Source organism: Melozone crissalis, unplaced genomic scaffold (assembly GCF_028551555.1).
Source record: "Melozone crissalis strain CALT ecotype California unplaced genomic scaffold, PUWL_Pcris_2 ptg000018l_1, whole genome shotgun sequence".
Lineage (NCBI taxonomy): Eukaryota > Metazoa > Chordata > Aves > Passeriformes > Passerellidae > Melozone > Melozone crissalis.
Window position 1 is genome coordinate 30501872 of NW_026535796.1, and position 15433 is coordinate 30517304.

Genomic DNA, 15433 nt, shown 5'->3' on the forward strand with positions numbered 1-15433 from the left:
CATGATGTTTGAGGTTTAAAAAGTTAGACTTCAGACTTTGGGAAATTTTTAAATTCATTTGCACTTGTTGGTAAATCTGAGCAAGGCAGGATAACTTGATTTGGCAGTGTTGCAAATGTTCACTTCCTCTCAATTCTTACTACCCAAAACTGTAAAACTTTTATGTCCTGAGGTATCCCAAAAAGGAGACACTGTAAGTCTGAGTGGTGAAAGGGATTGCACTGGGTCTGTTGTGTGTTTGGCCTGCAGAAGACATTATTTGCATATAGGGGATTCAGAGACTATAATAATACAATGAAATCGAATCACCATTATAAAATACTAGGCACTAACCTAATAAGAAAATTTTAGTGAAAAGTATTTCACATAAATTGTGACTTAGAAGCTTTGGAGCTTCGTGTATGACAACCTGGTCATGCTCTTTACACAAATTTATCATAGTAACTTTTGAAACACCTTTAAAAATTATTTGAAATTAATGTTTATTTTACTAATAAACTGCATCATGCTTATGTAGGAGCTCTGTTAATTGTAATTTTTTTGTCTATTAAAATGCATGCTATTGCCTGAAATTTTAGTATTGTTATGGTGGTATTATCAAAATAGATGCCATCAGTAATTTGTTTTTGGAAATGAAATGAAATTTATTTTTATAAAATTTGGAGATTGTAAATCATTAAAAATATAATGCCAGCATCTCAAAGGACAAACAAGTACACTTCCAGCAACATTTAAATAGCTGCCAAGAGCTATTGACCACTCCCATGGTTGTGTGATATGTTAGTCAGAGGCATAATATCATTCACATTTTAAGTACTCAAAGTAGAAGAATTATTGTCTGTGTTTTGGCATTTGCAATGCCAAAGCATTCAGGAGATATACAGAAAATCCAGAAATGAATGGAGGTTTCGATTGGTAAATATTTTTATTTGCATCTCCTCTGATACTTTTTTCTCTTTCTTAATTCTACAAATGAATTGGGTTAATAATCTGACATCTTAATTTATTAGCTACATTTTGCTAAGATGGAATTTTAGTTCACCTTCAAATCACATGAAAACTTTTGTCTGTGCATAAATAAAACTTCATATCCCCTGATATGAATATCTCCTTCATATTCCCCTGAAACTAAGATCTTTCAAGAACTGTTTTAAAACTCCATAGTGTTAATTCCAGAGAGTTCATTTTGGTCTGATAGTAAGTAAATTTAAATAAGATTTAAATATTATACAAGTGTAAGTTATTTTCCCCTTGGTAACTCCATATTTATCAAGGCTGGTATGCCCCATGAACTCATCTTTGGTTTCCAAAGCTGTTATCTCTTGGTTGGCTTTCTTTCTGTGCGTGGTAGGGCAATACAACTTGGACATATTTTGATTAGGTAATGTTTTGGGCATGGTGTCTCTGGGTGGAAGAGATGTACCTAGAAATGTAAGATAAGACAGAACAACAAGTCAGAAAACTGTGGTTTCTGCATCTTATTTTCTGAGTATCTCAAGAAGGCAAGAAATGATTAAGGGCAATTGTATACAGTGGCTGCATGTGCAATTCACCATGATTATGGCAGCGTAGCAATTGTTTCACTGTATAGCAATTTTACCCATGCCAATTCCTGCCTGTGTTCTTCCCTCATTGTCTCTTGATAATAGACAAATGGAGATTCAATTTAGGAAGCCTCATGTGAACTTTTTTTTGACAATGAAATATGTTTGGACAGACACAATCAAAGAGAAAGTTACATAGTGAAACACAGAAAAAATAAATTAGAGCTGACAGCGAAGAATTTAAGTGAATTTGAAACAAAAAATATCCACAAAAATGGCCTCTATGTCTTTTAAATCTGCAAAATAGGCATCCTGGAGAATAGGGCTAACTATAATTTTTCTCAATATCTAAAATTATGCATTCAAAACTTGGCTAAATTACCTAAAAGGTGGCAAACACAATGAGGAGTGAGAAACAGAAACTGAGAGACCTGAAGCATTTAATGTGAGGAAGATTGAGTTATTCGTGTTCAAGATGTAACTAAGGGAAAAACCCATAGATTATTTAGTACCAGTATGGCAGAAGATGTGACAGAGAAGAAAGGGGTGAGGTGATTTTACAGAAGTAGAATTACTGTGGGACTGCTGGAGTAGAGCCTGCCTCTTTGTATTTAGTTTTGCCCACCCAACACAAATTCTGTGGCCATGTGACAGAGCTAGGTTGCTGCTCTCTCAGTGCAGTCCTTACTCCCACATTTTTATCCAGTCTAGGTTTAATAGTCTCAAGAGATCTGGGCTTTCACTGTTTCCCTTAGGAGGTTATTATACAATGTATTACATCTGACTTTCATGGGAAATTTAATATTTGTCTTAAATTTTCTCCTTCTTAATATAACTCAATTAGTCCCATCTACTATACCTTTTGATACTGTACTAAGTCTTTTTTTTCTACTTGGTGTTCAGATTCATGAAATGTAAAACAGACAAAAGCAGGAAGGACCTTTCTTTTAATCAACACTTAATCTTGTTTATTTCTTATTTGTTCCACCATTTCCACTTTTAAAGAAACTTTGCTTGTTCACTAAACACCCAACAGTTTCTCTCCTTGTAAATGCAGTTGATTGTTCACAGACAAAAAGTACATTCACATCAAGTGAAAGATGGAGAATGCGTATGAATCATCAGAAGGTAAAATCATTCCCAGGGTTGCTATAGTTAGCTCTTTACTAAGCATTTTGATCCCAGAATTTTCAGTTAATATTTTGTTTAGATGAATGATAAACTTACAGAGAGAAATTATCTGAGCAGTCAAACCATATCTGATCCACATCTACAGTAGCGCAATGCCCATTTCACATGATGATTATGGAATTTCAGTAGTGAGGTTCCCAGTTTTATGTCAATTTTAAAGGCATTTTGTATTATGATCTGGTATTGTGAACCAACATAAAAAAGTAAAATAGTTATTTTGCCCATTTTTATCTGCTTACAGTGGCCAGTGGAAAGAATTGCCCCCAGAGAAACTAAAAAAATTTATCTTTTAAAATCTTCTCATTTTAGCAGAGGCTAAAAGACCAAATCTGCTTTCCACTAACTATTCACTCTTAAAAATAGCTAACAGTTTCCACTGGTTACAGAAGAAAATCCATGGTTCATCTAAGGCAAATGATGGTCATGTTCTGTTAGGCATTAGAGGTTTGTTTAGCCTTTGGTGATAATTGGCCCCTTGGTCATCAGTGCTGTAGGGAAGGCATGTTCTTAGTTCCAGAAAGAGAAGAAAAAACACATAGTGTTTTTAGTGTTTAGTGCTGATGCTTCAGAGTAGGGTTCATCATGCTCTCCTTAAAAAGCAAAGGTAGAATCCCTGCTATTGTAAAACTCAGCCTTGCCTATGGACCTGCATAAAGCATTTCCATAGTGCTTGTGCTCCTTTTAGTGGGTGGAGTGTCATGCAGATGAAAATGCAGCTTAAAATAAAATAAGAAAATTAAAAATACTTTGTAGACACCTAGGTTTTATGGAAAGCATGAACAAAGGAGACATTGACTGAAACCATTTCACATGTAATATTTAGTTCCCAGGAAAACATATCCTAGTGGTGCTTATTTAATACTAAGTAAGTTTAATTTTAAAAATGAGGCTTTACTAGAAGCTAAATGTATAACCATTTCTATGTTAATATAAGGACAACTTATGCAGTAGTTCTCTTTTTGATTTACTGAATGTCATTGGAAGTTAGTAGTCAGGAGTCTGAAAATATCACTAGGTTATTACATGGCTTATTAGGTTATTAACTCAAATTATTAACCTAAATTATTAACACAAATTCTTAAATAATAGGCACTGTCCAAACAGAAAATTTCTGTATCATCAAAAATACTGAAGGAAAAAAAAAGAAGAAGAAGAAAATAGACAGCTGCCATTCCATGACCAAAACTTGAGTTCGGAACTTGATATCTTGGTATTTTGTAATAGCAAATTATTGGAAGGCAACTGTGCTAGGAGTGACACAGGTACTTGCAAAAGTAGCTGTATATTAAGCATATAAAAATAATTTTTCAGGAATTGTTTCAAGTCATATCCCCTTTAAGACAAATGAAGTGGGCATCCTGAATCTTTTCTACCAGCAACTGTTCCCATTGGTCTAAATTTCACAATTGAATTATATCTGTCACAGTGAGTGTTATATTAAAAGTGCTACATTCTCAGCCAAATTATATGTGTGACTATACCTCAATACAGAAGTCCATATTTCAGTAGTGTAGATGTCTCAAAAACACTAATAGGAAATTTTAAATTAATCTTCCTTTTTCAAATTCTGAAACCATAGAATCCAGAACAGTTAGATAATTTTTAATTGTCTGTACTATTGCTCTAAGAAATAAACATTCTAGTAACAGTAATATTATTCATAAAGGTATTTAAAAATATAAAAAATTGACATAAAGAAAATTCTCTTTTGGAGTACCCCAGTGCACCACACATTCTGATAGTATACTGAACTAAGAAAATTAGGATATTTCTTTTCATACATTGTATTAATCTGACAATAGGTGTAAACTGCTATGTCATCCAAACTAACCTATATTTATATATGCATTGTAGGTTCACATGGTACCTAGTGGCTGATTTGTGTTTCAGAGACAGTGCATTAGAAGCAATCAACTGATACATTATGACTTGAAAAAAATCATGCTTATAGTAACTCTCTGTGCCTCTGGAAACAAACAAAAAAATAAATTCTAGTTATCTGTCCTTACTGCAGATATGACTAGGTAAAGACCCGGGTGTTTTACCAAATTATAAAGATTTTCTAAGAACAGAGGGAAAATGTTGCATATCAGAGCTCAATATGTGTACACAGTATAGGATACCTACACAATATAAGCATCCTAAATTTAGGTAGCTACAACCATCAAATGAATCCTATGAAGAACTTAAAATATTTTTTCCTCACAGTTTTTTTTCCCCACATTTTTCCCCCCATTTGTACAGAAAAGTAAGATACGAGGGATAGATTATTATATAGTGCTCTATTATTTTTAGTGTTTTCAGAGTCCAGCATAGATCAGGAGGTGCTGCTTTTTTAACCCATGGATGTTCTGCACTATTGTAATCTTCTGGATCAATAAGTTTTCTGAAAGTCAGGGGATGCCTTCATTTTGTGAAGGCTGAGCTCCTTTGCCCCATGCCAACAGCAGAAGGTAGCACTCTTGGTGCCTTGTATTTACCCCATTGGTGTTTTAATTTCATTTATTATAGACGTGCCTTGTATTTACCCCATTGGTGTTTTAATTTCATTTATTATAGTCGTGCAGCTTTTCTAAAACTGCGTGATTCCTACCTCACTTTTCCTTTCTTGCTAAATAAGAGCAGTTGATAGTTATAAGTACATGGTGATCACAAAAAGTGAAGAGAACTTTGTAAGGAAATTTTGCTTGTTGCAGCTTGTAAACTACATTTTATACACTGTAGTTCTAGGGATGACATTAATGTGTTGTTTAAAAAGCTGCTGTCAGGCCAATGCACATGCATTTTCCATAATGTATACGTGCTCATGTGTGATATTTAGACTGCTCTATAGCAGCAAATGTGCCTGGAAAAATGGCTTTGATTAATTGACTTCCCTCCTCTTCTTTCCTCTCTTCACATGCAAAGGCTCCATTCATTATCAGGAAAGATCAGAGGAGGAGGGGAGCAGAGTACCTGGGTCACACGCTGTTAGAGTTACAATTTTCCAAATGCCATAAGTAAACAGTAGGGAACAGGAAATATCCAGGATGGGAGGAGACTTTTGTGTTTGAAGGTCTTCCTTCATTCCAAATATTTGGTCTGATTTTATCTTTAGCTGTGTAAATTTGCATTTCTCCATTGTATATACATGTAATACTTGTTGCATCTTCAACTCTTCTCTTTTTCATGTGTCACATTTTCAACCCCTCAGGTATGAGAAACCTTGAGCCTTGATTGAGGGCTATTCCTTCCACTGTTCCTTGTCCAGTTCTTTTTCCTTAGGAAATGACTAGAAATTATATATACATATATAGATCTAAATTCAAAAGTCATACTGCAGTATATCAACAACATTCACCACTGTTTATTTATACTTATATGAATGGTTCTCTCCTTTAATGTGTGCTGGTCTTGGATGGGATAGAGTTAATTTTCTTCATAGTAGGTAGTATGAGGCCATGTTATAGATTTGTATTGATGATACAGGGATGTTTCAGTTACTGCTGAGAAGTGCTTGCACAAAGCCAAGGCTTTTTCTGCTCCTTGTACCACAACACCAGCAAGGAGGCTGGGGGTGCACGAGGAGTTGGATACAGACACAGCTGTGACAGCTGACCCTGAGTGACCAAAGAAGTATTCCATACCATATGACATTATGCTCAGTACCTAAATTTGGGAGAAGAAGGAGGAAGGGGGGGATGTTTGGAATCACAGCATTTGCCTTCCCAAGTCACCATTGTGTGTGATGAAGCCCAGCTTTCCTGGAGATGGCTGAACCATGGGAAGTGAGAGTAAATTTCTCATTTTGCTTTGTGTGTGTGCACAGCTTTTGCTTTTCCTATAAAATTGTCTTTATCTTAACCCACGAATTTTCTTGCTTTTACCCTTCTGAATCTTTTCCTCATGCCACTGAGTGGGGAGTAAGTGAGAGACTGTGTGTCATGTGTAGTTTCTGGCTAGGGTTAAACCGTGACATTCTGCCTCACTGCTGGGAAAAATTTATTTCTGCTAAATTTCATGCATGTTCATGACATTTGTGCCACTCCTAATTTATCCATAAAGTAAGAATTTTGCACAAGGCGAATATTGCTAGTCAGAAACCAAAAGTTTGGCCCCATCTTTATTCATCTTATTTTGCTTCTTCAGTGTAACGTTATTACTGGTTAATAGGTGCACCTGAAAATCAAGCTGTATTGTGGTATCTGGTGCGTTATGTTAAATGAATCTTTTCCAGGACAGCAAGTCTCTTTTTTTTTTCCTAATGAAAGAGAATACCTCATCTTTTCCCATTTTCCTATCAAACACATCCACATCATCTTGAGACACTGCCACATCCAGCTGCATCTATACTCAACTTCAATTATATGAAATTACACAACCTACTCTCAGGTCCTTTAGGTTCTCTTTGCTGTGTGAGGCACACGCATAGTGCATTTCCTGTGAAGTGCATGATTACAAACTATTCAGTACAAGCCTGTTTTAAGTAAACAGTAAATTAAATATTGTCAGTGCTTGTTCAGACATGCTCTTATGAAAGTAAAAGAACTTGTAGATTTGGGTTCATAAAACTCTAGATTTAAGAAAGGGACAGACATAAACTAGGCATCTTTTTTCCTTTTTAACTTCTCTTAACTGGCCCAGTTGTTCAGAAGCTGGTACAAAACAGTGTATTCAGATGTCCCTACAAAGAGAATTGGGCTAGTAAAAATGCTAAAGGTAGCAAAATTTCTGTTTATTGCTCTTTATTTGAATGAAAAATTCTCAAAAACATTCTGTCACTGTCAGGTACAATGCTGTCTGAAAAACTGTTAAGACTCTGAACAACATGCCTTTTTCAAGCATGAAAAATTACAGTAGAAGTACCTTATTTTATTACTGGTCTGGCAATTTTTTTTTTTTTTTTTGCTATGCCAGTCAACCTGACTAGAAGGGCTAGGAAGAAAGAAAATGGTTGCTTCCTTAAGAATTGAGGGCTCTTGAGTATTCTGTGCTACCTAGCACTCCATTTCTAGCATGGTCACTCCCATTTGAAGTATAAAGTTTTATAAAAACCAGAAGCTATGAATGTGCACTTGCAAAATCTCCTTTCATCTCTGCCAGTTAAGTTATTCCCAAGAGAAGGAAAAGCTGTTTTTTTCCAAGTGGTCAAATATTGTTTCCATTTATTCCATAGACATTTCAAAGAGAAAATATGTTGCCTGTATGCGTTTTAGGTCTGCACACAATTTATGATTAAATATGGCATTGTATTGTATTTTTCTTCATTTTTTTACAGGCAAGTATAGTGAGAAGGTCTGGAAAATGGTTAAAAAATTTATCTGAGTTATCATTGGTGTATTAAATAGCATAACATATAGTTGATCATGTTTCTGGTTCCTTTATTACTAGAGCTTAATACAATTTGTAAAAATAAAATAATAATTAAAAAATAAATATTTTATTGACTGTTAAAACAGAGATCCTTTCCAGACTACTAAAAATATTAAGAAAAAAAAAGGTTTAAAAATAGTTGCTTTACAAAGTAAGAAGGCAGAGATCTAAAGCAGACTGTTTTTTTTCTTTGAAAATGGATATGAGCGTTAACTCAGGAACACAATATTAATAGATTTGTATAAGTGCACATAAGGCCAATATATTCAATGTTGTAATTTTTTTATGGTTTCATAAATAGTGCTATCACCAACATTTCAAAGAACTCTGAAAAAAACAGAGCTCATATGTGGTGGCATAAATTTAGTGTATTTTATAGAACACTGTTACTTCAGATATAGCCTACGGGTTGTGACTTTTCATAAAACCTAATGAATGTCTAGATTTGTCAGCTGTTTCAACACAGATGCACTTTGCTGATCTAATGGAAACATTTTGAGCCCAGATCCAAAATATCAATAGCTTTTAGTATCACAAATTAGTTTGGCTATTGGGTGAATTGGGATGTGGTTCTTGATAAAAACCAGCAAGTAATTTTGTATGTGTGTTTTATGATAACTGCCTCTCCAATGTCTGATGCTGAGGTTTTTTTCCCCTCTCTCTTTTTTTTTTTTCTTTTATTTCTGCAGAGTTTTAAGCTGAATGTAGATAGCCACTGTGCTTTGAAAGAAGCAGTGGTAGAGGAAGGACGCCAACTTCTTGAGCTTATTGTATCTCACAAATCAGGTAAATCCTTCTGAAATATTGCAAGTCTTTATGTCTCCAGACTATTAAAGAATGAAGAAGCATTGCTGTAAATTACTGCATATATTCACTTCCTTATGTATTATTAATATTTACATTATCAGATTGACCTTCAAGATTTATAAATGTTTCATATACTGCATACAATGCAGTGATACTTATAAAATGAAATACTGCCTGCAAATAGTCTGTTCATTTTATTTTGGTCTTGCTGTTCGACTGAGTTTCAATTGAAATCACATCACTGAAAACTTCACACTGACATATTCTTTGATGTAGGTGCTATGGAAATAACATTAAGATAATGAACTAGGATTTCAAATATATATATGTATTTACATACTCTGCATGAGTAATTGCATTGGTAAAGCTTTATTTTACCACTTAAACTAATTCTTACATTGATTTAAATATATTTATGAGGACTAGATTAAAATTAAAAATACCTTTTCCTTTGGTTAGGCTTGTCTTTTTCTTCTGAGGCCTTAAATTGAGAGGAGGAAGAGAGATATTCTGATTTCCCTTTATCCCTACCACCTCCTATATTTTTAGATGTTTGCGTGACTTGTCTGCTAATAGGGTTTTAATCAGCATGTACTGCTATGGAATGCCATCTTCATTTTGGCCTACTTAACATGCTTTTCATCCAGGTTGAAGTTATTCTTTGCTGTGCTGTTTTCTCATTGTGTTATATGTGTGCCTCTATTGTTTCACAGCATCAGACCTATCTGTGTAACGTGAAAGCTGTAGAAAATTACTGACTTCTGTGTGTAGTTCCAAAAAGATAGAGAAGCCATAGCTAAGGAGGGTAGTGCATGTCATCACAGATGTAGGAAACAGTAAGTGTAAATTACAGGAAGTATTTAAAGGAGTTGGAGGTAAGGAAAATGTCTTTGGAGGATTACAAAATATTTCAAGACAAAGACTGGATATTAGAGGGAGAGATTTCTCTGCAGTGTTCCCTACTGCAGAGAAATGACAGTTTATATGGATTTTTTCTCTTGAAATTGTCAGCTGAAACTCAATCAAAATTTAACGTGATGGCTAAAAGAAGTGTTTGTCTCTATAGCATTTTTTTGCAGGATGAATTATAGTAAAGCTTGGATTTATTGATGAGAAAACACATTAAAACTCTTGTTGCATTTATTATTTTAAATATCCTGCTAATTATTTGAATAAAGGGCAATATTTAAAGATGCTGTTGAGTTTACAGCTTTTATTTTTCCCCCTTCATTTTGGAGAAGGACTGAAGGACATGCTGCAGATGATTGCAAGTCAATGGAAGGAACTACAGAGGCAAATCAAACGGCAACACAGCTGGATTCTTAGGGCTCTGGATATCATCAAAGCAGAGATACTGGCTACTGATGTGTCTGCAGAGAATGAGGAAGGGACTGGGAGCCCTAAGGTAAGTGGCTTGAAGTTTGCCTTATTTCCTCTTATTTCCGTCTTCTTTTGAACTAGGCACCACTGAAGTTTTCTTTCCACCCTAAGGCTTTTCATTTCTACTGGGTAAACTTTTTTTTTTCTAAACAAAATGAAATGCCTTACTCTGAAACAATAAAAAAAACCTTAGAACTTTCAAGTTTTCCAGCAAGACCTGTCTTATTGTGTGTAGAGGGGCATGAGGGGGAACATAAAACATTTAGTAAACAAAACATAAAGCATCTTTAACATGAATAATCAGAATGCTTTTAAATTGTTTTGTTGCAACTATAAATCACTATAATCAGTGCAATCACTCAGCTCTGACATCCATTAGCCGCTTGGTTACAGCAAATTAACAAAGAAGAGAGAAAGTGATTCATTATCTCATTCCTGTTAATGACTATCAGATGCATTGCTTAATTAGGGGATGGCCATTGTAGTAGGAAGAAGGTCATATGCCTTTCCACAAATCTTTTTGCTCCAAGTTTAAGTCGTCCATAATAGTGCTTGTGTTGAATACAAGTACTTTAAGAGTAAGTTATTGTCACCTGTCATAATTTTGTGGATATTAATTATTAAAGAGGGCTATAATAGTTACCAGTTGCCAAACCTAGTATTTGTAAGAGCATTTTAAATACAGACCATACTTATTCAAATTGATGTAAGCAGTGTAGGGATACTGCACACAATAGAAACTTCTGGTTTAGGGTCCATGATCTTTCATCACCATCAGTTGTAAGCTGTTTCTTAAGCAAAGAACGTGCAGGAGAACAATCCGGTAACTCAATATCTTGGCACGTATCTGGCTGAAATGTTTAGAAAAATTCATGGCTTCACTTTCTGGAAACAAGAGAGATGGTTGTGCTGAGTGGATTTTCTGGTTCTGATGCTAGACAATTCTTAGCATTGGTATTCAGTGCTTCCAAGAGAGTGGTTTGTTGAGTGAGTCTTGGCTATGATTATATGAAAAGTTCGGGTGATTTCTTACTATAATTCTACATAGTAAGAATGGTCTTAGAGATGGAGGAAGAATCAAGGAGAAGAATGAAATAAAAATACAGGAAAACACATATATGCAGGAGACAGAATTTGAACTGATATCCATCACCACTTGCATGATGGAAAATGCTCCTAGGCCATACAGCTCTTCCTTTACAAAGTAGGTGGTGGAACAACACTTGATTTCCTAATGGGGTCTGTTAAACTAAACAGACTAACCCAAAGCTGTTTTTAGCCTGGCAGTAATATGATCCCATATCTCTGAACGTTTTTACTCATCTAAGTCAATGTGGCCAAACGTTTAACAGCTTAATCAAAATTATCGTGTAACAAGTAATTCTAAAATCCTGGATTTTGCGATGAAAATTGTGGAATCCCTAGCTTGGAATGATTATATTCAAATATTTGCTTGTAAAGGGAGAAATGGAGGCAGGGTTTATATTGCAGTAAATTTCCCGTATAGATAGGGGATAGCTCCTTGCTTTGTGCTTTTTACAATAGAGATAGAAAACTGAAGAAATACTTTTTTTGTTTGTTTGGTTTGGTTTGGGGGGTTTTTTTTGTTTGTGCCAACAAATAAATTTTAAAAAAAGTGGACCAAAAAAAGAGATCAAACTGAATGTATTTGCAGGTTATTTCAGTGATTCATGTAAGTATGTGCGGTAGAGCGGTTGAATACCATCTATTTCTTCACACTAAAAGATTAACATAAACTAAAATAAAGCTAATATTATAACTGCACATTTCAGTTTGTATTGTTTCAAAAACCAAAAAGAGCCCAAGAAGTGTAATAGAAAATCGAAAGATTATACCTAGAGGGTATTTTTATTTTTGCCTTTTTTGAGAAACTACAGGAAGAGTGTTGGTGTTAGAAATCTGTAAAGAAATAGGAAAAGGAGGAATTTCAAAGACCCTTGGAAACTTTTCCCTTAGGACTTTTTAAAACATGTTTTCATAGCACTGTGGCATCTTTAATGAGAAAAGTGAAGAGTGGGAGGGGGAAAGGGACGTTCTGAACTCTAGAAATATATTGTCAACATTTGTAGTAAAGAATTCAGATTTTGCTTAGGAAATTTTTTCTCTTTTTTTTGTATGTAAATTTCATAGTGGCTTAGAGTGATTGCCATAGAAGATTTAGAATTGATTTTAAACATTTCTGATACGTAATCTCTTGTAATATATTGCGTCCTCTGTAAAATCTTAGGAAAACATTGAGTTCTCTAAGTATTTACTAAAAATATTTTTCAGTCATTTTTATAAATGAAGAATTGATGACTGTATTCAGTTTAAATTGAAGGATATAAAGTTTTGCCTTCTTGCTCCATTGACAAATGCCTTTAAAAATGACACAGTTCAACAAGTGCTGATCTAACAATATGGGTAGTACATGAGACATAAAATGCACATTCTGAATTCTGATTCTGAATCTTGAGACACTTAGCTGCAGTGTATGTTTTCTTTTGATGGAAATCACAATAATATTCTAAAATATCTGGAATATAGGAGGAATGGTTTAATATATGTGTGTATTTTTCATTTTTTCACTTTCTGAAGATGTCTGAGACCACTTGTTTTGTAAGTGGTCTCTTAAATCAGGTCACTTCTCCATTACAAAAGGACTACTGGAACAGTATTGCTTTAAATAAACAGTACAGAGTGGTATTGAAAAACAACAAGATTTAATTTCATATCTAGTGGCTGTGAGTGTAAATACCCGAATATTAACCTGATCTATTCAATTCATAGTTTGTTGGAAAAGTTCATTGCTTTCTGAAGAACCTGCAAATTTGTCTTGTAACTGATGTCCTTTAAAAGCATACAAGTCTTAATAGCATTTGCCCATTGTACACATTCTTCTTCACTGAACATTGTATGGAATAATATTCTTAGTGTCAATTGCAAGTACTGCTCCCAGCATGCATTTGTACAGTTAGTTCATTACTATGATTTTGAGATCTGGAGATCTTTGTTCTGCAAGTAAATGTTTGAATTAAGTTTTGTGGGTTGTTTTGGTAACAGTTCAGAATATAACATCAGAACTTAAAGGCTGGTAGGTCAAAAGAATAATGGTATACTCTGCAAATATATATATTATTACTGAAAAACACTTCTTGTTTCCCATTCCAGCTTCAGAAAACTAAGCATGTAACTGGTTAAGACACTTGACTTAATACACAGAACATGGAAATCTGAGTCAGTTGTTCTAGGTAAAAAACAGTCCTGGGAAGAAAGTCTTAACTGTTAAATGGACATGTCAGTGGGTAAATGAAAGAAGCAGTCAGGATTTGAAGAGTATCCTCTTTGGACAAAGAGATAAAAAACCACATTTAACAAAATAAACTGAAAGTCACGGAAATAGTGGGTGGCTCAGGAACAGAATTTGAAGTGGTTAAACAAACCTTTGTATGAAGGGAAAAAGAAAACTCATGTAATTTCCTCTCGATATGTAATTAAGCATCACACACTTCCGGGATCATTTCCCACTTAGTTGCGTATAATTTTACAGCTTTTACAATCGTTCTAAACGAACAGTCTTCAGTACACAGAAAAGTGATTTTCATTTAAAAATTGAAAACTTGGTAAAGCTGTTTAGTATCGATCACTGCTTGGGATTCTGGGAATGCTGCTTCACAGACAGCTTTATAATGACACTGGTCTCAGACCTAGTGGGTGGACTAAACACCACAGCTCAGAACAATTATATCCTGCTCAGTCTTTTCATACAAAGATGAATTTGTGAAATGGGCAGCAAGGCAGAGCAAAGTTTAGAGAATGGTAACAGTCTTTTCTTTTTTACTTCAGACTTGTAACTTGTCCTGGCCATCTAATCAGGCTGCTATGACTGCCACATTTAGATTAATACTTTTATGTAAAAGGAGTATACAAATGAAGTGTTTTGGCATCTTTGTGATTAGTGCAGAGAAATATCATACTTGTGGGTGGATAATTTTCTTTTCCTCAGTTTCTTTTATCAGTTCTGTATTTCATGAGTGTGGTGCATGGGCTATAATATTAAGAGCAACATACCAGTATTTTTTTTCTGCTGTCTGTCATTGTTTTAAAACAGGGAAAGTTTATTACTGACACAGATTTAAATATTATAGACAGATAACAGAGACTATGATTTCAAAATCTAATATTTTTACTTACATAACCACTTTCAAAACTGGTGACCAATATATGCAATTGGAGTATTGCATATGTTATTGTAATGGGTAGTGCTTTGAAGTTGTCAAATGGCACATGTAAGTGGCCTTCATTCTCTTCTCCTTCACTTGCTTCTAGTGGAAGGCAGGAATAACAAATGCTGGAAAGATCATTTTACTTAGCGTGCTGGAGTTAGATTGGAGCAGAATTTTAAAACTTTACATCTCAAACTGAATTTGTTTATTTAACTTACAGTCTCTCTCTTTTTTTCTATATGGAAGACCTCAGGATCAGGCTTGTGGATTAAATCCTGTGTCTCATGTTCATAATACCGTGGAATAAAATGTCAAATAAATAGCCATTACTTATTCACTAACAATTTGAAAAAATAATTAAATGGAAATAAGACTTTCATCTCTGATGTACAGACATATGGAAAGGGCTTTTCATCTGGTGATACACATGCCATTCTGGTCTATTGTCTCATGACTTAATCAAGTCTTTTTTTTTGGGAAAAAAAGTGTACAAGAAAAGTTAGTATTTGTGCTTTAGAAGAAGTAATTTTTTCCTCTAATGTGTCCATAATGAGCCACATTCCCATCTAAATAGGAGAGAGTTTTATCTCATGAGTGCAACACCTCATAGATGAGACATTAAACTGAAGTTCTAACCACCTTTACCCAGGCTTACTTCCAGTATCAGTAATTACCATCTGCCACCTTAATTCTTTGCAGTTTCAGCTGAATGTGTTGGTCTCCTCTGTTCAGAACAACTGGATAGTCTCAGGCACAGTTAAATAGTTGTTACCTTTCACTGGTGAAAACAATGCTTTATAATATCCTTTAACATATTTCCGTGCTGAAGAGTATTGCAGCTAGTCCACAGTTCACTACTTGAAAGATGGTAATAGGGAAGTGCTTTCCTTTAATTAGAACAGAGGCCTCTGATATGTTGCCATTGAGGCATAG

The 15433-nt window shown here is 34.6% G+C and overlaps 1 protein-coding gene across 4 annotated transcripts in view; it reads left to right on the forward strand.

Annotated features, from left to right (window-relative positions):
• Nucleotides 1–15433, forward strand: part of AKAP6 (A-kinase anchoring protein 6) — a 257384-nt gene that overhangs the window by 110961 nt on the left and 130990 nt on the right. For 3 of the 4 annotated variants that reach the window (XM_054275178.1, XM_054275179.1, XM_054275181.1), the window contains exons 6-7: nt 8777–8873; nt 10133–10299. In XM_054275178.1, the coding sequence (XP_054131153.1) occupies nt 8777–8873; nt 10133–10299 (264 nt within the window). The remainder of the gene's footprint in view (nt 1–8776; nt 8874–10132; nt 10300–15433) is intronic. The other variant, XM_054275180.1, reaches the window with a different exon arrangement.